Source organism: Mastigoproctus giganteus, chromosome 7 (genome assembly GCF_048544385.1).
Source record: "Mastigoproctus giganteus isolate SK-2022 chromosome 7, ASM4854438v1, whole genome shotgun sequence".
Classification (NCBI taxonomy): Eukaryota; Metazoa; Arthropoda; class Arachnida; order Uropygi; family Thelyphonidae; genus Mastigoproctus; species Mastigoproctus giganteus.
In genome coordinates, this window is record NC_143581.1 from 224,278,788 (window position 1) to 224,303,964 (window position 25,177).

Sequence of the window (25,177 nt, forward strand, 5' to 3'; positions counted from 1 at the left end):
TAGTGGAGTTGGGAGAACGGTAGAGACAACAGATGAATTTGACAGAATGAGGTAGAAAGATTTTAAGCCAGAGAGGATCGAAAAGAGGATATTTCAAATTACTAAGTCTCTGACAGGGAATATCGGAACTGACTTATGCACAAGTACCACCTTTGAGGCGAAAGGAATCAAACAGCGAATAATTTGGGCACCTGAGATGAGCAGTAGTTGAATCAACCGATAACTGAGATTCTGTCAGAAAAAGTACATGGGGTTTGGAAGACTGCAAGTGGAAATGGACGTCGTTGAGATTAGAATTGAGACCACGTATATTTGTGAAATGGACTAGGAAGTGTTTCTCTTATTAATAATTATTATTATTATATATTTTTAATTTTCTTCTTATTATTATTAATTTGTTTTTATTCTTATTATTTTATTTTATGTATTTTTTGTTATTTTCTTTTATTATTATTATTTATTATTTATTTATTTTTTTTTTTTGGCTGGTTCAGCATAAGCCATAGACTTCCTTGCACCATGTACCGTTACTAATACTAAAAACATATAATACTAATATTATTCGCCATATGGTGCAAGGAAGCCTGAGGCTTATGCTGAACCAACCAAAAAGAGAGAGAGAGAGAGAGAGAGAGAGAGAGAGAGAGAGAGAGCAAGCCCATACTAACCAGATGTGAGCCCAGTACCATAGTCTTGTGGCCGCTAGGGATTTTAGGATGTCTTATTTGGTAATGGTTTGTCAATTCCCTATCCATGGATGGTATAAAGCTACCGGTTGTTGACAAAAATATAGCGAATGTATGAAATGAAGATTTGTTGAGAATCATTAAGTTTTATCAAGAGCTTCTGTTTTTTGCGGTGCTCACCTCTTAATCCGTTTGAACACTTGGAATTTAAAAGTGAAGGTTAAAAATGCTCGAAGAATAAAGGAGTGCACTTCTCTTTACTTAGATTGTCATACATGATTACAACTGTAATTAAAACTGAATAACCAACAGTTTAACAGTTTTACAGTTTTTGCAATTTTAATCATGTATGACAGCCTAAGTAAAGAGAAGTGCAGTCCTTTTTCCTTGCGGCATTTTGAACTACCTTCACTTTTAAATTCCAAGTCTTCGAACCATACGGATTAAGAGATGAGTACCGTAAAAAACAAAAGCTCTTACTAAAACTTAACCATGAAAATACCCGGTGCTATAAGTTCTTTCATAAATAATTTTCATTGGATTCGTTGAGAATTAAAATGCCTACACATTTTCACAAACACAAGTAGGAACACGACTGTTTCGTTCGTTTAACTTTGTGAGCTACTGTTTCTTTTTGTTCTATTTTTGATCTTTCTAGTGGGAAGATTTTTGACTTTCAGAAAGTTTCCACCTGTGTTGCCACATGAGCAAAGAGTGACAAGGAAATCGCTTTTTTGTTTTCAGCTGGTGGTTTCGTAAGGTCTGAACTCGTGTGGCAGTTACGACCCCTCAATTGTTTCCTAGAGGTTAGTGCCTTAACTCTCATGCTTCAATGCCTTAGTTTAACTTTAGGCATTCTATTCACGTGGGCGTTTCAGGAAACGTTGTACATATTTATCGTATATAACTTGCATCCTTAAATAGGATAAATACAGAAGAACATAATTTTTAAATCTCCAAGTGAAAACTCTGTGTTGAGCGAAGTACAAAATATCCAACAAGTATTTCCAGTGCGAATAACAGAAATTCAGGCCACAGTCATAACTTTATGGGTCCCGGTATACATTCACTTTTTCTCGATACCCCTCTCATAAAAATCCGCGAAGTTTATTGTTAGGTTTTATACACCAAAGGAGCATTTGCCCTTTCAAAGCTGGGCTTTTGATCACCTGATCTCGGATGGGTAACAACTTCCCCACTTCTTTTTATGTATGACTTAGCTTTTATTTATTATTATTTTTTATCATAATTCTGCATAAACCCAGTTGATAGAGGCCATATAGCATCTTAAGCCATCGTAATTTCCTTTCCTGAAATTATAACCCATTCCTTTGCCTTTAACTACTGCTGCCTCTCTCTTCATCATCTACCGTAGAACTTCGTGATCACTTCCTGCTATTGGTTCTTGTACTGTCAGTCCTATTATGTCATCTGGTTCATGGGTGATGAGGGCTAGAGTATTCTTTTCCCTAGTACTTTCCCTGACATGTTGATACAAATAACAGTCATCTAGTTGATTTAAAAATTTTGACCCCCGTGTGGAGTTTCCTTCCCATTTTCTCCAATCAATTAGAGGCAAATTAAAATCACCTATAATAAGACATTCACGCTTACGTGCCCATTCCATTTGCATGTAGAGGCTCTCATCATAATCTTCACAATCACCTGGCCTGTAGATTACTCCCACTCTCATTATACTTTTGCTTCCAACTATCTCACACCATACAGATTCCATACTAGCATGCGAAACATCTGGATCCGGGAAAGCTTTCGTCGCGCTCAGGATGGTTTTGATAAGAAGCATGACCCCACCACCCCTTCTGTCTTCCCTATCCTTCCTAAACACATTATACATACCGTACTGAAACTTATCATCCCCTATCTCCGGGTGGCACCACGTTTCTTATCTTATCTTATCTTCCTTCATGGATTTAGGCGATCCGCCTGTTCTGATCTCGAAGAGGTCTGCCCATCTTTTCTTTGGTCTTCCTCTGTCTCTTTTTCCTTTTGCTCTATATGTATAAGCTAATTTAGGGAATCTATTATCTTCCATTCTTTCTACATGTTCTTTCCATCTTTGTCTATATTCTATAAATTTTCCATTAATTGAGTAAATCTTTAATTCCTTTCTAATATTCACGTTTGGTATTTTATCTAATTTTGTGCACCCTTTAACGTATCTTAAAAAAATTTCATTTCTGCAGCTTGTATTCTATTAATGTCTCTTTGTTTCGGTATCCATGTTTCAGAACCATAAAGAAGTGTTGGTATTGCCATTACTTTGTAAAATTTCAATTGTGTTTCTTTCCTTGTTTTCTTAGCCATAGTTCTTTTTATTGTTCCACATATATTTTGAAATTTCGCCAATTTCTGGTTCATATCCTCGATATATATGTTAAACAGCGTTGGTGACAAGCTACATCCCTGTCTAACTCCTTGATTTATTATTCTTTCTTCTGTTAATTTATTACCTGTATCTATTGCTATATTTGTTCCTCGATATAAACTCTGTATTATTTTTGTAAGATGCTTTGAGTATCCTTTATTACTCAATATGTCCCATAGTTTTCGTCTGTTTACTCGATCAAATGCTTTTTCATAATCTATAAATGCTAAATGCGTTTCTAAATTAAACTCTTTTCATTTTTCTATTATTTGTTTTAATATAAATATATTATCTGTACATGATCTTCCTTTTCTGAATCCTCCCTGTTCTTCTATTAATATTTCATCAGAGATAATTTTAATTCTATTATTTATTATTTTGCTATACATTTTATATACTATATTTAGTATGCTAATCGCTCTATAATTCTTTGTATCATTTCTATTTCCTTTTTTAAATAATTTTTGCTATCTTCCATTCTTCTGGTATTTTATATTGTTCCCAACATTTATTAAATAAATTTAGTATCCTGTCTTTTAAAAAACTTCCTCCATACTTGATCAGTTCTGCATTTAGACCATCCATTCCTAGTGCTTTCCTATTTTTTGTAGCATTCAATGCCTTTTCCAGTTCTTCCTTCGTTATCGGATCTATGTTACTAACTGGGTCTCTTCAAGCCCGTGACTACTAAATACGATAAATATTTGTATTGACGATTTATTGTAAACTCTACTGAGTTGGTTGTCGTGCTGGAGTATAAACAGAAAATTTATTTCCACACGAGTACCTCAATGGGGTGGGGGGGGGGGTCCTCACCGGATTAATATTTGTAGCTATACTCGTTTCTTTGCTATAAGAAAACTGTGACATCATCTACCATGACGTCACGGTTTATCTATCTGCGCGATACTCCAATCTCTACTGTCTTGCTCCCTGTAAGAAATTTTATTGAAGTGAAACTTCTTTAGATGCGCCCTAGGCAGTTTTTATATGGGAGTAACCTGCATCCGTGGATTGACAAAATTCGCCACGAAAATGCGACACGAAATGATTCATCGCCCCCACCATGGTACCACTCCGTAACAGGCGAGAGCAACGACGCATGATTCAATCGGAACTCCTACAGCGCGGCCACAGTGTAACTTGCACGCGTGGCGTGTTTACGTTTTAAATCGCTATATCTCAGCTTCTAGCAGTCCAATTTTAAAAATTTAAAAACCACAATATTTCTTTCGTCATTCTCTATCATATTTCATAAAAAATTTCGAAGAAAAAAAATTTATAATTCAATTTGCCGAAGACTAATACGTGCAATGGGCCACCGAAACCACCCCCATTGAGTATAAAGGAGAGATTTGTAAAACCTTTGTAATAAACTTGTAAAACAATTGCAGAATATTAAACCACTGTAACAATGAAATAATAAACGTTTCAAAAGATTCTAAAGAAGTTTCATTTAACTTCCGCTACGCGTACTCAGCACACACCCAATTTATTTTATTATTATTATCTTTCTATATATTAAAATAATTTTCCTCCTAATGGGAGAAGAGGGATGCGGGTTACGTGTAATACGTAACAAATACAAAAATACGTAACAGCAGCTTGTTTTACTGTGGTAAAACAAGCTTCTCTTTAATTAGCTTTGAAAAGGTCCGTCTCGGTGGTGGCGCCCACCGAGAATAAATAACAATAGTTTTCTCTATTAGTGAAACGTTACTTATTCGGGGTGGTGCAATACTTGGTAACTCGTTGTGAAGGATTAGCACAATATGAGATACAGATGAAATGATGCCTTTCACACTACGATCGTAGTTTTTCTTTAAGCGTTGTCTATGGTGTATCTACACCATAGACAACGCTTGTTGTCTATGGTGTAGATATCTATTAGGTATTCATAGCTGAGGAAGAGACACACAGTGTTGAAAGCTTCTGTAAGTACTGTATTTTATTTTATTTTATCAAAAGAAGCGAGCAGGGGGCGAAGCCCTACAGTTTTCATTAAAATATTTTTTTAAGTATATGCGTGTAGATCCATAAATTCTAAAGTAAATATCTAATGTCAACCCATTGACATTAGATATTTATGAAAGTGCTAAACAATCTGTACGAATTTAGCTTTAACTGACACCTACATGTAGATATTTTATGGTGTGGCTGTCTGTCTTATTTATGTGGTGGGCATTCAGCGAGTCTTTATTGCAGCTCACTATGGATGACGGAGTAAAGAATTTCCTTATCTTCTCTTTCTTATCAGAAAATTCCCCAAGATCCAAACGAGGTCTTGGAGAAAGCGACTTCGAAAGCAGAGTTAAAAGTATTGTCTCCAAACAGGCCTACGAAGTTGGGAAAATTCATGTTGAAAAATTATGCTTCACACCAACCAGAAATTGTAAGTTTTACTGCAAACTAAAATACATGAATTAGATAAAACTGGTAAAAACAGATGTATTTACAATAAATATGAAATGACGGTTAAAATAAAATGACTAAAATGGAAGTTATAATAGTAATAAAAGCGCTAAAAACTGTAGTTTTCGGAGACGACAGACTCCTTTCTCAACAGTGTGCTTCTGTTGTATGACAACATCCTTAAATAGCAGGCTCGCGGCACTCGTCACATGGTTACACAGGAATATGGTTGGAATTTCCCACCTGCGTACTGGAACCGGAAATGGCTCGGAAACGCGCCAATAAAAACCGATCATCTCGTTCAAGAACGACGGCTTCAAGGAGGGGATGCATACGGACACCCCTATCCCTGTTGATGGTGTTACCGCTAGCCGCCCCGATGCGCAGGCTCTCAAGCCATTTAGGGTCCCAGAACCCATGAGCCCAGTCAGTGATGACCGCAGCTTCAGGGGAGATCTGGTGCTGCTTCTCCGAAAAATTCTCCGCCACAGCAGACTTCGCATAATTTGCCGTTCTTATAGCACTCATGTGCTCACCCAGACGGTCTTTGAGTCGTCGCCCCGTCTCACCAACATAACAAACCCCACAATCCGGGCACTTAATTTCATATACCATCCCACTGCTAACTTCTTTTGATATGGGGTCTTTAACTTGTGATATCACTGTGTGCAACCTCCGTCCCGGAAGCTGCACACAGCGTATCTGGCACCCACGGACTGTACGTGCGATGCGTTCAGTAAGGCCCGGATAGTAAGGAATGTATGCAGTGATCACAGGGGCGGGCGACTCACTACGCGTGGACTCTATCCCTCTAATGAATTTATCCAAAATCCTCTGGGGACAGCCACATTTCTTGAGGTCTGCTGTGACTCTAATAATTTCTCTCTCTTTTTCCTCGGGGGTACTGCAGTGGGACCCAACCCTATCTATTAGGGCCTTAACTACACTGTTCTTGTGTTGGCTGGTTTGTGCCGAGCTATAATGGGTATATTGTCCCCGGCACATGGGTTTCCTGAAAACATTAGTCTTAGGCCTACAACCTTCTCTGATCACCAACACATCAAGAAACGGGAGGGATCCCTCTGCCTCCACCTCCGAGGAAGATCAAATACATTAAGTATTTGATCTTCCTTCCCCTTCTGTATGATGGTAAAAGTATCATCCGCGTATCTTTTCCATTTACGTATTGGAAATTCCAAACCGTCAAAGATACTAACTTCCAATTCTTCCATGGCTAAATTAGCACAATAGCGCTAATGGGGGAACCCATGGATGTGCCATGAACCTACCTATACATAACATCTTGAAAGACCAAAGTGGTACTGGACAGGCATAACTCTACACCTTCACAAATATTATTAATACTTAACAAAGACCTGGTATTTAAAGCCGCATCCTTTTCCAAAGCCCTTCTAACACACTGAACTCCAAACCTAACAGGAATACATGTGAACAGGGAAATAACATCAAAAGAAATCATAATCTCATTTTCAAATATAGACTGTTTTTACCAGTTTTATCTAATTCATGTATTTTAGTTTGCAGTAAAACTTGGGCGCCTCCGTAGCCAGGTGGGAAGGAGCAGCAGTGCGTAGCACACGCTTCTTGACTAGACCGGGGTTCGAGCCCGTCACCACCAAATACGGAGGATGCGGAAAGGTCAGGGAATGACCACCGCATATTCCTGGAGCAATATGGCCTTAGTTGCTAATGCTCCTAAAAACCAAATAACAACAACAGCAGTAAAACTTACAATTTCTGGTTGGTGTGAAGCAAAATTTTTCAACATGAGTTAACGTATTGATAAGAGCGATCCAAAGAGGGAACTTAGGGTTCACTTGGTTTCTAGGAAGATTTCACCAGCTCAAAGTTCCTATCTGGAACTGTACTGGGAAATGGCATTCAGTGAATACATTAATTGCCAAATGGTGATAGTACGTTGATGGAAAATTTCGATCGGTGGTTGCATCAGCATCTTATTTGTTGAGGACTAAAAAAATCCACAATAACTGACGGGAGAAACCCTACTGTCGAGGTTTACGATGAAATATCACATCAGAACAGGAAGTTGATTGTTTTCTTGGGAGTTAATCTGTTCTACGACAAAGATAGAACTCACTAGCACAGTGGTTTTCAACCTTTTCTTTTAATAACGGCACCCCTAAGTCCTAAGTCATTTATTTTATTTTGAGGCACCCCTACTCAATTTTATATATATATATAAAATTGAGTATTTTATATATATATATAAAATTTTATATATATATATAAAATATTAAAAAATATATATGTTATATGATAGTTATTACAATAATATAATTATAAAAATTACATTTCATAATACAAATTATATATATACAGTATATAATTTTATTCTTTATACAGAGGTACTAAGTAAACATAAATTATAGATCACCACAAAATTAAAAAAAATATTGTACACCTTTTTATAATGAAATAAACATATAAATTTTAAAATAATAATAAGTTTAAGTAACTTAAACTCAAATTACGTGGCACCCCTGGAATGTTGTTGCGGCACCCCGGTTGAAAACCATTGCACTAGCACATGAGACGCAGGAACTATTGTAAAATTTCGGGTTGAATATACTGAAACACCGTATATTCCTAATCTCTGTCCATCTTATTTTCATTTGGAGGATGGAAGAACTGGTCATCACAAGCCACTGCGTAATTATTTGGAAGGCTTATTAGATCTGTCGGAGATGAGCCGAGTGGTCAAAGCGAAAAGCAGTTATACAGCGTTTCATTTGACCGTGGTTCGAACCCCGTGACCGATAACCACAATTAATGATAATATTCTCGAATGACTAGTTGTAAACTATGATCTATATGGTTGTGACGGCGTATAACCAGAACAAGCTTTGTTTCCACATAATAATAATAATAATAATAACTTTTCAGGTAAATAATTTGAAAGAGATGTTGATCAGAAGCTCAGATTTAATTATTCAGTGAGAAGTTTGCCATCATATTATAGCACAAGATTTCCCTTTAGAGTAAAATTTGGTGTACTTTTTATACCCTGATTACGAAGGCGTCCTTAAAAACACATTTCCTGCATTCACATTTCGATTTTTTTTTTTACATCATGTCATCTGGATGCCACCAGTGAAGGGATGAATCAGATTTATCCACTTGATATCGATGGTTCAACTGTTGATGATCCTGCTCAGATAGCTGATAATCTGAATGAGTATTTTGCATCTACATTCACTCATTAGGAGTTATTAAGGAAGGAAAATGCCAAATGTTTATCAAACACGGTGCTTAATGATTTTGTAATAACTAAGAGCAAAGTGGAGGCGAAATTGTTGAAGTTAAACTATAAGGCACCTGGGGTTGATGGGCCGCCGTAGCCTAGTGGTCAGGCGCGCGGGTGCATAAGTACAAGTGCCTTGAGTGACCGAGGTTCAAACCCGTGACTGCTGAATACGGTGCTGTTTCTTTTATTCTGTCTATCTGTGAACTCCTCTGACCGTTTGGTCGTCCCCGAGTATAAACAGAAAATTTATTTATTTATTTATATTAAAGGAGGCGGCAAAGGAACTAAGCAAACCCTTAACCATAATTATGAGAGCATCCTTGGACTCAGGGGAAGTCCTCACCGATTGGAGATGTGCAAATGTATACCCAATTCACAAAAGGGGATCGAAGGGTGACACGAGTAATTACAGACCAGTTAGTTTAACTTCTGTTCCGGGTAAAATAATGGAGTCGCTGGTTAAAGATGCATTGCAGGATCATCTAGACAAGACTGCAGCAATAATTCAGACACAGCATAGATTTCTTAAGGGAAAGTCTTGTCTGACATATTTGTTTGGCTACTACGATGTGGTTTCAAAGGAACTGGATGCAAAAAATAATTTTGATATCATATATTTGGATTTCAGGAAAGCTTTTGACACTGTTGCACATGGAAGATTACTGTACAAATTGGGGCAGTTTGTTATTAAGGGTAAGTTGCTACAATGGATAAAAGGGCGGTTGAGTGGCAGAAGACACAGAATGGTAATCAATGGATGCTACTCTTCGTGGACTAATGTTATTAGTGGAGTCCCACAGGGTTCGGTGTTGGGTAGTCTGTTGTTTTGTATATTTATCAATGATATTGATGAAGGTATATCAGGCTTAGTGTCGAAGTTTGCAGATGATACGAAGGTTGGCAGGGTTGTTAATGACAGTAACGGCAGCGTTCTACTGCAACAGGACCTAGAAAATTTGGGAAGATGGGCTAAGAAGTGGCAACTGAAGTTTAACATTGGCAAATGCAAAGTACTGCATATGGGAATACTTCTGTTCCTGGTAAAATAATACAGTCACTGGTTAAAGTTCGTGACCGATAAATACCATTAATTGTATTTATCGGTCACGGGGGTTCGTGACCGATAAATACAATTAATGGTAATATTTATTCTCGAATGTCTAGTTGTAAACTGTGATCTATATGGTCGTGACGGCGTATAAAAGAACAACAAGCTTTGTTTCCATATACAATAATAATAATAATATGGGTAGAAATAACCCCAAAGAAACGTGCCAACTGCATGGTACTACACTTACGGTGGTATAAAATGAAAAAGATCTGGGAGTGATTGTGCAGTCAGATATGAAGTTTTCTGAGCAATGCAGAGAGGCTGCCAGAGCAGGTCATGGGGTATTGTCAATGATATACAGGAATTTTGCTGGCAAGAAAAAGGAGGTGATTATCCCTTTGTACAAGGCAATGGTCACGCCACGCCTTGAGTACTGCGTACAGGTCTGGAGGCCTCATTTTAGGCAGGATGTAGAGTTGCTTGAGAAAAGGCAACAAGACTGATGAGGGGAACGAAGGGGTCGTCTTACCAAAAAAAGCTAAAGTTCTGCAAATTGGTGCGGCTGGAGACTAGGCACCTGCGAGGTGATCTGATTGAGGTCTATAAGGCCTTGAATGGGTTGAGCACGCTGAATTCTGATGGGATTCTTCCACTTGCTGATATTACCAACCTAAGAGGGCATAAATTCAAATTGAGGAAAGACAGCTGTAGAACAGATGTGCGGAAATTGACCTGTAGCTAGAGGGTGGTTGTTTGCTTGAACAAACTTCCATCTGACGTTCTGGAAGTTGATTGCTTAAATAAATTCAAGGAGGAACTGGACAAACGTTTAGAGGGAATGGTTGTGCGAAATTGTTTTTTGGCAGATGCTACATAAGCTCATACGCTTTCTTGCATCACATGCCTCTATTACTACTACTACATGACGAAAAGTTACATCAGGTATCCAAATACGCTATGAATTATTGTAGAAAACAAATATGTTGGCCTATTGTTTGGATGCTAATCACTATTTTCATATGAGTAGTGCTTTTCGAGAATTTCACTTTTCTGCCCATCGCTACATTGCCACAATGTCCAGCTCAGCTGCAATATGCAGTATAAAGGATAATCTGGAAGGTGTGATCAAAAAGTTCGGAGACCAAAGCAACATTTGTGAAATGGCGAAGTTTACCGACTACTGTATACAAATTTCCTTTGAAGTATTCTCTCGGGTACTATATACATTGATTAGTACGCTTCTGCAACTTCTGAAAGCATTCCCGAAAGGTTTGTTTTGGAATTGCTAACAGTTTCTGTGTGGTGTTCTGAATAATTTCCTCAGCTGTTGCAAATCTGTGACCTTTCGAGGTGGGGAAGGGGTAAAGAACTTTAAGCTTGGAAAAAAATAAAAAAAAAACTCAGTACTGCAGATCTACGAAACACGCGCGATTAAATCATTGACTTTTGAAGGTGAAGAGCGGACAGAGCCTTCGCCCCGACGGACAAGCGGCACATTTCAAACTGCGTGCGATCCGCAGAAAAATTTTCCACACATAAAATCTTCTCCAAAAGCTGCTTTTAAGATTTCGTTGGTTTCTGCACTTTTTCCCTAATTTGAAACAAAATCTGACGTCGAATTCGCTGCTCAATAAAATCACTCATTTTAAAATGAGACGAAACTCACAAAACACTTTCTATTCAACGCTCACTAATTCAGACTGATTGTAAATAAACGGGTGGGTCTTGCATTACTATGCGTAGATGAGTCACGGAACGCGTTGTGACAAGTCGTAACTCACTACGCCGCAGTTTCAAGATGAAAAGTCAGTCTCCAAACTTTTTGATCACACCTCTCATGTAATACGCAATACAAATAAATAAATAATTACCTTATTTCTATTTGTCCGATTTTAATGAAATTTGGGATGTCTCGATAAACCTTTCTTTTAACCGACCTAAATATAAAATGTGAAAATCCATCTACTGAGAGTTTAGTTGTTTCATGCGGACGGACGGACGGACGGACGAACAGGCATTGTAAAAACAATGGTCAGTTTATACATTTGCGAACCCTCAAAAAATAAACAGCAATATTTTTCAGTTAATTCTGTACATTATTAATTACATACAATAAAATTTTATTCGTATAAACCTTTGATTTTCTTTCCATTCAAATGGTGGATGACATAAAATTTAGGCTATGACTTCTGTCATGTATGCATTGAATCTGAGTAACTACCGTATACTCTGTTCATTCTAACTTTAATCCTGACATAATCAAAATACAGTACGTCATTGAGTAACGTACTCTCATTGTCCAGTTAAACAATATAATGGTACTTCAGCAACTACCAAATAAAAACTCAATGACCTGCACTCGTACCTTAACCAGATGGTATCGAAAAATAGTTTTTAAACATCAGTTTGGCTATGATAATCCTCTGATTTTCGGCTCCTCCATTGGTACAAAAGATTTTTTTTTTTTTTTTAAACTTCCAACAAACATATTTGAAGATGGGATGATTGTGCGAAGTCATTCGCGGCCTTATTTATCGCTGGAGGTGGTTTCACTGAATAAACGAATTTAAACTCACGATGTAGATTGCCCGCAACTTGACACAAGAAGTTGATTTTCATACAATAAGTTTCTAACAAATTATATTCCACTGTCCTGTGTAGAAAGCAGTAATGGAAATTGTGACTTTAAAATTCCTACATTAGAAAAAATTAACCACTAGACACGGCACTCATTACACGTGGTCATATATGTCCATTCTGACAGTGCGTGTCTCGTTCCATAACACTTTACAACTTTACCTATTAGGAGCATGACGTCACTTTCCGTCAATGGCTTCGGCATGCATTAGGAAATACTTTAAGATGTTCAATCGTATTTGACACGCATACCCACCATTGGCTATTACCGCAACACGCAGACGACTCAAAAAAAAAAGACATCAAACAATGAAACGAAAACTACAGCTCGCAGAAGATAGCTAACTAATCGTTCATCATACCCTCGAACCAATGTCAGTTCTATTTCTCGTATTGTTAAGAGTACGTTCTGAATGAGTCACAGCATTTGGCTCTATTCGACCAGACGAACTATTTGCTCCCTGACTTTGTTCGCTTTTCCTCTTTCCCTACCTCGCGCTGTAGCTCAGCCTGTTTACACGTACTCTCGTAGATGTTCGTCTGCTGGCCGCTGATTGGTTAACGTCGAGCGTCTGTTGGTTGTTTGGAATGTAGGCTGGCCACAGGTGCCATTGGCGAGTAGCGATATGGTGTTCGGCGGACTTGGCAAGTTTTAAACTGTCACTTTTTTACCTTGTTACGGCGTCGGATCTAGGATGTACCGGCCAGTAGTAGTCGTGGCAACAGTTCTACTGATATTGTCCACAGGTAAGTGTACAACTTTCGTCTAGGCAGGTGTAGACTTCCGTTGACGCACGAGACCACACCTGGCCGTAGGCCGGAAGTCCGTTTCCCTCCCAAAAAGTTAGTAACGTGGAGGCAACCGTTTTAGGAGAGAAAACGCGCCATTTCAACTTGGGCAAGTAATAATATTACGGATATACCACAGAATACTACAGCCTTGTGCTTTATTTTTGACAGTTGTTTAAAACGATACTGTGTGGGCACAGTTCCGTTAGTTCGTAAAGAGATTGCACTTTTTTTGTTTGCTGTTCCACCGCATATTTTAATATAACCTTGAAGTGATCGCTTAGTAAGTTTTTCCCTTTTGTGCTAACATTTCTGAGCAAATCTACTGCGTTTTTATGTTAAAATGTTGGCCAAGTTTCAAGTTATGGCACCGTCTACCACATCGATCAGGGGAATGTTTTTACAGCTTCAAAAGCATGCGTCTGCTGTTGTTTTGTGCCACTGTTGGAAATAGTTTCTCAAGTTGCAGTAAATGCCGCATTTTAGCGCCCCCCAAAAAATAACTAAAAAAAATATATAATAATAATAAATTAGCAGCGCCCCCAACAATGAAATCACTCTAGTAAACAAAACGGAAAGAAAAAACTTTAATTTATAATCGATTTGAAGTAACTTCGTAGAGCTCATAAACGACCGCTTTTAAGGGGGGGGGAAAAAAAACAAAAAACAAAACCACAATCTGTTTTTTTTTTTTTTTTTAACCCTACTGTACATTTCCGTATGTAATTTTCGTCCTTCGATGTAGCCACAAGAAAAGCTGATTTGACGAATAATTTCCCTGTCTACAAATTTTTGTATCCACATACAAGAAGGAAGATTATTTAAATTAGAAGAAATTGCTGATTTTAACTTGCTAATTGGGGTGGGGTGCAAATTTTTACGACAAACAGGATGGTGAATATCTCACGCTGAGTCAAAGATATAAATGCGTGGCATTTATTGTTTGAAAGAGCAGCTTTTGGAAGACTATTAATCCTTTATCATAACGCACATGTCAGCTGGATACTTCGATTCTTTTTTTACGATTATAGCAATTAAGTGGGTTGGAGTTCGGTGGGATACGCCTATGTTGACCCCATTGAAGTCTAAGTACGCCATTTGGATTCTAGAAGTCTCTGGTGAAGATGGCTGAAAGTAATTTCCAAACAATGTTATCTCGTTAGCGAAGACTTTCCAAACATTTTTTTTTTTTTTTTATAAATAAAATTAAGCCGTTTTATGAATTTCATCAGTTGCTTTTAAGGTATTCAAACTGTTTGTTTAGCAGTAATATTAGTCGTAATGCGACAGTCACATTTTGGGGAGGTGATTGGAGAAAGGAGATACGTCTTGCTGTAAAGTAGCTACACTCCACCAAATAATATTTAAGGTCAAGGAGATTTTTTTTTTTTTTTTAATTTGCTAAGTAAAAGTTTCCTTTCCATTAAGAGAGTTTTAAATTATTGCTTTTATTCCTCTCAAACAAAAGCTTTCTGGCAAAATCATCGTCAAATGCACTCAGCGCCTTTTTTAATTCATATCACTTTCTGGTATTTTGCCAATTGGCTCTAATTGTACCCTATCTGATTGCACACAATCTGTATTGACAATTTCAAAACGAATACGCATGCATGTATGTTAAGTATTTCAGTATTTATTGTCTCACTGACCTCTTCAAGCTGAGTAATTGATAAAGTCTTCTCTAGCTTATGCTTTCTTAGTAATGCTCTGTCCAGTTTCGTATCTTCTCAGGTTGAATATTGTACTTCGACTCCCAAGGATGCTTTGCTACCGCTGATGATCGTCCTTGTTGCCGATTGCTGATATGTTTCGCATATATACGTGGCTCATCTAGCAGTCTCCTTCTACACTCTCTTGTAGAAGTCTTCAGTGATAGTTTTCACTTTACGTATGATGTAGAAAAGACCGAGTCCTGAGACCTATATTGCTGGATAGCAAGATAGGAGATGAGCCTTATCTATGATTTATATATTGTGTACATAGCAGCACGGACAAACTGATATACAGTATTTTTGTTTATTTATTTTATTTTTTTCTGCTTATTTTTGGCGCGAAGACGGAAAAAAAGTTCGCCATCGCTAATCTATGATCCCTCAGATCATGGATTAGGATCTCTCAGAGCATTCTTCAGCTTCACAAAGTTTTTTTTTTTTTTTTTGTTTTGAACTTCTGGACCTTTTCGAAAGATTCAGAGATTCGAAAAGATTCAAACGAAAGATTGGACTTTTTTTTATTTATTTTTTATTTTTTTTAGGATTTAAAAATACTTGTTTCCATGATTTCATATTTAATTATATTCTGGCTTTCTTTGGACGTTTTACTTTTTTGTTTGTGTGTTAAAAAATGGCAGCGAACTTCAAATTTTGCTAAACGCCATTTTTCTGATCAGCCTTTCTAATGACCAAAGTCGATTCCGAACCCCCACGCATTCATCAATTACTAATCAACTGAAAACTAATTAAAATGTTAATAATTAAAAACGACGTCATAGGGGCAGACCGTCGGCTAACGTTAATTCAACTAAGGCCGTTGAAATGCATCTACCACGGTCTCGGTACCTGTATCAATAATAGATTCCCTGCATGACTTAGCTACATCCACTTTGCTATATTGCGAAATTTGCTAATGTTTAGAATCCCCTGGCGACCGTTTCGACAACGCGACGCTTGTGGCAACCTTACGAAATTTGCTTAATGTTTAGAATCCCCTGGTGACGACCTTTTCGATGACACGAGGCTTGTGGCAACCCATCTGCCAAAGTACAGTTTGAGACTTCACGAAGTCATGAGCAGATAGCATCCCTCTGAGGTCATTCACCTTAAAGAAACAAGAATGCATTATTATCTACACTACACCCCAGTAAGCCGTTCAAATGGTGATAAACGGCTTGCACAAATCCCGTCATTTCGATACTACACGAATTCTCGCCGCATTTTATTAATTTATTTATATTTTATAATAAAATGTTTTCTGTATTTCGACACTACTCCAATATTATACAACCGACAGCGCGTATTTCTTTCAAAGGAGGACGTGTACTTTAATGAATTCAACTTGATGGAAATGCTTTTAGAACGATCTTGAAGTGTTGTGACGATGTGGACACTGTCAGAAAACTCCTTACACGAAGAAACTCTAAATCTCTTTTTGATTTTGTTTGGAAACTTTGAAAAGCAACACAAAAGGAAAATTATACGTCATAGTGACATTAATGTTCAAGAAGAGAATAAAATGGATGGGTTATTGTTCGGGTTCTATAAAGCAGGAAGATATGGCACATGCGCACAAGGTATGGAATTGACCTGCACGAGATTTTTATTTATTTTTTTTTCCCGCTTGATCTCCTCACCTTTAGCGAGCAGATCCAGCCAAAAATAAACTGTGTTTTTGTTCTCGATAACTTAAAAGCATATGTAGTCATAAAGTCATGAAATATAAACTTTTTCTCATAATGTTAAGAAATAATTACCTCGAGCTATAATGAAACCCGAAGCGTAGTCTCTACGAACACCGAGCAAAGAAGTAATGGCTGGTGAGGAGAGTGGGATCGCTCATAATCAACAGCATCTTAAAGCACCTTGACAGAAGACATCGAATTTCAAATACGTATTTATATGATTCTGTACGTATCTATTCTATAATACGCTATTGATATGCTGTTCGCATAGCAGCAAAGAAGATGGGAGTAAATTTTAATATTCTTGTTTTTGCTTTTGTAAGGAATACAAATTCATAAAGAGATTATGACAAAATATGGAGGTGTGATCAAAAGTTTCGAGAACTGATTCTGTATCTTCAAATGATGCGTCGTAGCGCAGCTATCGCATGTCAGTATTAGTATTAGCAATGACCACATGGTGCAAGGAAGCCTATGGCTTATGCTGTATACCAGCCAAAAATAAAATAATAGAATAATAATAATAATATAATATAATAAAAAATAAATAAACAATAATAATGAAATAACAAAAAAATAAATAAAATAAATTGATAAGAAGAAAATAATAATAAGAAGAAAATTTTAAAAAAATATAATAATAATTAATAAATAAGAGAAAAGAAAATGGACAACCTAAGCGTTTCCCTCCTCCCGTAGGCAATCCAAATTATCCAGCTGACCTTTGAATTTCCCCAAACTGTCAGCCTCTACCACCCATGTAGATAACTTATTCCAGTAATTTATAACTCGCTGGCTAAAATAAAACTTCCTGCAATCCAGTCTAAACATCTCCCCCAGCCCTGTAACTTGAAATTATGGCCCCTAGTTCCAGAATCATTTATAACCGCGAAAATTTCGTCCTCATTCATTTTGCTTATGCCTTTCAGAGTTTTAAACACCTCACTCAAGTCCTCTCTAAGGTGCCTAGTTTCCAAGCACTGCAACCCACATATTCGAAGTTTTTCCTCATATGGACGCCCTTTTGCCGACCTCACCAGGAGAATTACCCGTCTCTGGACCCTTTCAAGAAGAACAATGTCTTTCTTTACGTGCAGTCTCCATACCTGAACACAGTATTCCAAGTGTGGTCTAACAATAGCCTTATACAATGGGATTATGACGTCCTTATCTCTAATAGCAATTGTTCAATACATCATCGATAGGACAGCATGGGCCTTCCTTGCAACCTGTCTACAATGCTCAGAGAACTTAAAGTCTGACTGTATCGTAACACCCAAGTCCCTTTCCTCCACTACCAGCTTTAGTTCAACTCCGCCAAGTGTATAAATTAATTTGGGGTTACTGTTCCCCAGGTGCAATACCTTACACTTTGCTGGATTAAAGCATAGCTGCCATTTTTCTGATCATCCCTGAAGTCTATCTAGATCACTCTGAAGAAGCTATCCTAGTATTCTAGTCAACGTGCTGCTGTTGTCCACTCTTTCTGTCTTCCATCATTACTGGTATAGAATCGTGAGTGTATGACTATGACTTCGAAAAAAACAGGGCCTAGTCCTCTCAGTGGAAGATTTTTTTTTTTTTTTTTTTTTTTTATGAAAACCCTAAACACGAAAGGTATCAAAACCTATAGTACTTAGTACCGTGCATGGGTTGAATCCGTCACTTAACATGTTCGGTGACTCATCTGGACCGTCAGTCTGAATTCAGACAGTTTGTGTTTCGTTTAGTGAGCAGAGCATTTGCATCAAATTTTGTTTTAAATTAGGGAAAACTTCAAGAGAAACCCACAACATGTTAAAAACAACTTTCGTGGAAGATGCATGTGTTGTTCGAAGACGTTTCATTGATTCGCAAAGTTTAGAGGGCGCCGTGTCCGTCGATGATCCTCGCTCTGACCGCCCCTCAACTTCAAAAACCAATGATTCAATCGCACGTGTTCGTTATCAGATCAAAAAGTGATCGATGCTTAATTATCCGCGAAGTTGCTGATGAAATTTGCATTTCTCATGGGAGACATCAATCAAGATGTTGAACACAAGTTATTGAAATGCAACTGATTTCAGCCAAGTTTGTGTCTCGCATCCTCACTGATGCTTTCAGGGTGACAAGTTGTCGCATGTCAGTATCCTATTCAACGTGCTACCGTTGTCCACACTTTCTGTCTTCCGTCATTACTGGTATCGAATCGTGAGTGTATGACTATGACTCGGGAAAAAAAAGGCCGAGTTCTCTCGATGGAAGGTTCCGTCTTTAGCAAGGCCCATAAAGGCAAGAAGACACTCTCGATCAAATGTGAAGATCATGCTTATCGTATTTTTTAACTCACAGGGGGACTGTCCATTATGAATTTGTCCCTCATTTGAAGCGAACCAGGAATACTACAAAACACTTCTACGGAAATTGCGCGATGTTGTTCAGAGAAAACAGCTAGAAAGGTGGATTTCAGGGAATTGTTACTTACCTCATGACAATGCCCTTGCACACTCGGTACTTTGCTCTTTCAATTGGCTAGGTTCTTGTAAGGCACTCCATTACTGTCTCCCATCGGATTTAGCTCTCTGCGATTTTTTTGCTGACCAACCTTAAAGACGCCTTGAAAGTCACATATCTTTAATGACTGAGGAAATTATCAGAACACGACACAGGAATCTCTAGCAGTTCCAAAAGAGGCGTTCAGAAATGCTTCCACTAGTGTTGCACCAGTGTTAGAATCGGTGTATATAGTGTCAAGGAGATTACTTCGAAGGCGAACCATCCGAATAGCCGTCAAGGTTCATTGCTCAAATATTAATTCAGTTCCCCCGAACTTTTTCATCACACCTCGTACATATAGGAAAGTTGATGATTGTGGATATACCTTTAAAATAACTGTGCGTTTATCTTACAGTCGCACTTTGCAACAAATTGTTACAGTATCTTTTTCGCTCGATCTGCTCAGTAAAGTTGCGGAGATCAAGCGAAAAAAAAATCTAGTCAGTTCAATTTCATACCTTGTGCGCATGCGCCACCTGTACCATATCTTCCTGCCTTATAGAACTCGAAAAATAATTCTCCCACGTGTGGGTTAATCGGAACAGTTATAAATTGATGGGGAAATTAATATACCAGTATTGCTAGCAGAACTTTTTTTTTTTTTTTTTTTTCCAAAGGATTATGCAATTGTAGAAAAATTATGTCAGCAGAACTTTACTCACGCGTCACTAAAAGTAATTGTAATTTACGAAGAAAAGGGAGATAGAACTGATCCAATTTGTTATTATTCCATAACCATATTCGGCTATCGTTAAAATCTTTGAAACGTTAATTTTCAAGTATCCAAAAACCCCCTTACGAAATCTAACCATATTTATGAGATTAGAGAGTGTAATTTTAGCAGTTGTCGTTGAAGGTAAGACTTCAACAACTGCTAAAATTACGACTGCTATTCAGTTCCGTTCACTGTCACACGGTGTTCCACGAGGCTCTCCTTTAGGTCCTTATCTATTTATACTATTATCTAAACGATGTGTTGTTCGTGTTTGTCTGTCAGCATCGAGTGCTAACTGTTCGCAGATGATCTGAAGCTTCATAAAGTTTCAGATCATCTGCAAACAGTTGTGACAGCATATAATTTCAAAGGTGCTGCAATTTAAACGTTTCTGGAGTAAATTCTAGGGTTTTACAAACTTCTCCATTTGAATTGTAACAACTATCCCACCGCGCTATTATTGACAAACACTTCATGTTAAAACCACAAAATAGAATCAGTTTAAATTATTATTATTATTATTATTATTATCTGTTTATTTCACAAAAGGAAACCACCAAAAGGACGGCAAAGTGCCAGGAGGGTGAGTATTTAATTGTTGAGTATGTTATACAATGCATCCGCCGTAGTCTAGTTAGTGGTCAGGCGCGCGGGTGCATAAGTACACGTGCCTTGCGTGACCGGGGTTCAAGCCCGTGATTGCTGAATACGGTGCTGTTTCTTGTAATCTGTGTATCTTGTGAACTCCTCTGACCGTTTGGTCGTCCCGGAGTATAAACAGAAAATTTATTATTATACACTGTTGGCCTGACCATTGTATAAGGCAATGGTCAGGCCACATTTTGAGTACTGCATACAGGTCTGGAGGCCTCATTTTAGGAAGGACATGGAGCTGTTGGAACAACATTGGTAAGTTGAACAAGAAAAGCTTCAGTTCTGAAAATTGCAGCGTCTCGAGACTAGGCACCTGCGAGGTGATCTGATTGCGGTGTTTAAGGCTTTGAATAGATTGAGCAAGCTCAATGCTGATGATTTGCTCATATCCACACGTGAGGGGAGCACAAATTCAAATTGAGGTAGGACGGTTGCAGAATAGATGTGCAGAAGTTTGCCTTTAGCCAGAAGGTGGTTGATTGCTGGAACAAACTTACATCGGTCGTTGTGGAAGTTGACAGTTTAAATAAATTCAAGAAGAAACTAGCAAAACTACTAGGGGGAATGAATAGATGAAATGGGAGGTGTTTTTTTTGGGGAGGAGGGCTGATGCCGTATAAACTTGCTTTCTTGTATCATTTTCTTCTGCTAATGCTAAAATGTTATAATTTTTAAAATCCTTTGGTTCCGTTTTGTAATTCATAATATGATGGTGATGATACATTGCCACCTCTTTGCCACTATAACAACTAAGGTAAGATAGAAATTCGAATTTGCTACATTTTACCACGACAACCCCTTTAACAACGATTCACGATATAAAATAAAATACAAAACAATTAAGGAAATTGAACAATCTTTCGCATCATTTACCGGGAATATATGCTTTTTGCGTCGCCATTTTCAAAAACAGCCGACAAATTCGCAAACATAATTTGATCAGTACTGCCACTTAGCGATACACACATATACCACCCACATAAGTAAAATTCGTCATAGTTAGTTCTTTCGGCTGGTGTCTTTTCTGTGATGGTAAACAAAGTTCTTATTACTTAATGATCCCTCCTAGCAGAAAAACTTATTTTGTGATAAATATTTCCAGTGTTAAGAAAATCGTATTTTCAGCAGATGAATGTTCCCCAATGCATTCCTTCACCTCATAAATCATCACAACATTTATTGAAAAAGGTTACTCAACTCTGACGCATATAGGAGTCAGATATCCGATAAAATGAAGAGATGTAAAAAGAGCACCCTGACTTCAACTGCAACTGAAAGCCAAATGTGCTGTTCTGCAACTTTTTTTTTGATTAATTCATAAGTATAATTCCTATTCATTGTTAATGTTTATATAAAATCTGCTATATATTCGATTATTTTATTTTATTTCCTTTGTATCGTATTATCTGCCTTTAGCCATGTGCTGTGATGGGCTTGCTGTATTTGCAATAAATGAATATTTATTTATGACGAATACGTAATGTTTCAGTAAGGACCAATGAAAGAAATATAGAGAAAAACGAGAATGCTGGGTTTTTTTTTGGTTTTTTTTTTTGGGAATTTGGACAGGGCATTTTTTGATAGGATAAATTGGAAAGTGATTGAAGGATATGGGAATTGCTTGAAATATCGAAAGAACTCGTTCATACGAATTTTCTCTTCATTACGGACAATCTACTTGCAACGAGGCCTTACCAAAAGAGAAGCTTTAAATTTGAAAAGAAGTTTCTATGCTTTATACTTAAGAGCAAAACAAAACAAAAAAAAAAAAAAAAATGTTTTTAGGCACGTTAGCATATATGCATAATGTGCCAATTGTTTCACCATGTCCGTCTGTCAATCCGTCCGCATGTAACAACACTACTCCTAGTGGGCAGATTTTCGTGAAATTTTATATTTGAGACTTTTAAAAAGATTTGTCGAGTCATTCCAGATTTCATTTAAATCAGACCAATAGAAATTCGGCAATCTCGTTTCCTTTTTTTTTTTTTTTTTGTCTAGTTATCATGTAATAACTCGACTCATTTTATAGCTAAACTTGTGGTTTTCAACTCGGGTGCCACGGGACTTTAGGGTACCGCAACAGCATTCTAGGGGTGCTGTTGCAGTACCCTTATTTTTTTTTTAATTTATATATTTATTTCATTATAAAAAGGTGTACGGTATCTTTTTAATTTTGTGGTGGTCTATAAGTGATGTTTATTTAGTACCTCTATATAAAGAATAAAATTATTATATACAGTATATATCACTAACCTATATGTTAGTCATTCTACCTCGTAGCATGAGGCCTTTGCCCTTAAATATTTTTTAGTCTATATCACTGCACACCATCAGGCATCTCTGATATTGTGAAGTTATACTTCATAATTGGGTTGTCACTATTGAAACACCAGGGTACTTGCCCACCCGCCGAAGAGAAGTCAACAAGCTTTGAAACGGCGCCGTCTGGGTGGTGGTAACAGTAGAGAATAAGTAAAGTAGTCTTCTCCACTGGTGAAGTGCTACTTGTTCGAGGTAGTACAATACCATGGCTACTCGTTGTGAAGGCATTCACAATATGAGATATAACCAAAACGATGCTAATTTAACTACTTTGATAGATGGCTACGTTAAAATGATGCTTTTGCATTAACCTATATGTTAGTCATTCTACCTCGTACCATGAGGCCTTTGCCCTTAAATATTTTATACAGTATATATATAATTTGTATTATGAATTGTAATTTTGTTTATAGTTATATTATTGTAATAACTATCATATAACAGATATTTTTTAAATATATATATATATATATATATATACAGAGAGAGAGAGAAAGAATCAGATCTAACTGGCAAAAAATTGAGTGGGTACCACAAAATAAAATAAATTACTGTTATTAAAAAAAGGTCGAAAACCACTGAATTATAGACCTTTTTAAAAAGATTTGTCGAGCCAAGGCAACTCGTTGCAAAAGCAACGAGTTGCCCTGGTATTGCATTACTTTTAAATATACAGTACTGCCTCTCCAAACGGTTAACTGGCCCTTTGTTTAAAAGATGAGACTGCTATGATGGCCCGTTGCAGGACTAAGTGGTCTCCCACTAGATCGTAGGGGGTTCTAATGACAACAAGCAAACAAAACAGTTGTCAAGTTGTGCGTTGTAAAGATGTTCAATGTGAACTGCCATGCGGTACGCAAAATCAGTTTTCAAAGTTGTAATATATTCAATTAAAACTATCTTTTAGTTGCAATTAGTACAGTATAGTATCAGGGCAACTAGTTAAAAAGGCGAGTTGGTTCTACTGTCAGGGCCGGACTAAGGTATTCTAGCATCCCAGGCAGAAAGATTATTTCGGCACCCTTTGCATATACAGTACTAGAAATCTGCGTAAGGTTTGTAAAAAAATTCCTTTGTTCTTCAGCTTCTGGCGCCCCTGTCAGAATGGCACTCCGGGCGGCTCCCTGTTAGCTCGTGCCTTAATCCGGCACTATCTACTGTAAGAATTAAGACTATTGCATTATCCATGCAGTTTAAATCCTGCTGCCCGCATAAGATTGTCATTATAAATGTCACTGATATAAATAAGATTGTCATTATAAATGTCACTGATATAAATAAGATTGTCATTATAAATGTTCACTGATATAAATAAGTTCAGTTATTTGTGCTTAATATGTGCTCCTCAAAAAGTACTATACCTCTGTTAAAATGCGTAAAATTTTAAAATCCGACACCTCACAATTACTGAGGGTGCCAAATTTTAAGAGTTTTTATTGTAACAGACAATCATTTAACAAGCTAGTTTCATTACCCAACTTCGTTATATATTTACATCTTTGTTTCCCAAAATCAGACAGACCACTTTTTATCTACACGCAAGAACACAAACATACGTATAAAAATACTACTCTTCATTACATTTTTTTCTGCTTGTCAAACTTTGTCGAAACTCGAAGTAATAAATCGTTAGATTTTCAAGTTGTGTTTATGTTGAGCTCATAATCAGGGCTCCCACTCCTGGGTTTTTCCACCCAGATCTGGGTTTTTTGATTGTCATCTGGGTTGATAGGTTTTTTTCACAAAAATATCTCATTATCTGGGTTTTTTCGGTAATTTTTAATTTTTAGTCAAAATTTATTTTTATTTCTTGTAAATACAATAAAATTTAATACATTTAATAACAGTTTACAATTTTCTTAATTGTATATTCTAATAATACTGATCATAATTTGTAATATCTCAAGTGCTTGTACAAAATACTAATGTAAAAGGATTTCAAAGTTTTCGCAGGGTTCTACACTATGGTTTTTGTTCGTGTTACTAACATGTATGCGCAGCCTATTGAGCAGGTGGAAGGCGGTCTTTACTGCACAGTCTTTCGTGATCGTTCGTGGTATTATTGCATTTTGTGTGATTTTTACATTTATGCGTGTACTACATACAGTGATATAATAAATTTAAATTGTAGTGACTATTTCTATTTTATGTTAATGGATTAGCGCTTTATTTTTTATTTTGTAGAACATTTTTAAATAAGATAACTGCTAACTAGCCATACCCTCAAATTGCCCACAATGTCTGAAACTTGTTCCCCACAGAGAAAGATGAGTAAACGGTGGTATACTCAAAATTTTAGAAATG

General features: G+C 37.1%; 1 protein-coding gene across 2 annotated transcripts in view; it reads left to right on the plus strand.

The window, feature by feature from the left end:
- The first annotated feature begins 12,968 nt into the window (after positions 1-12,968).
- LOC150083725 (UPAR/Ly6 domain-containing protein bou-like) overlaps positions 12,969-25,177 on the plus strand; it is an 84,552-nt gene continuing 72,343 nt past the window's right edge. Inside the window, exon 1 of one of the 2 annotated variants that reach the window (XM_090377447.1) lies at positions 12,969-13,205. In XM_090377447.1, the coding sequence (XP_090233573.1) occupies positions 13,154-13,205 (52 nt within the window). In that variant the 5' untranslated portion in view covers positions 12,969-13,153. The remainder of the gene's footprint in view (positions 13,206-25,177) is intronic. The other variant, XM_090377446.1, reaches the window with a different exon arrangement.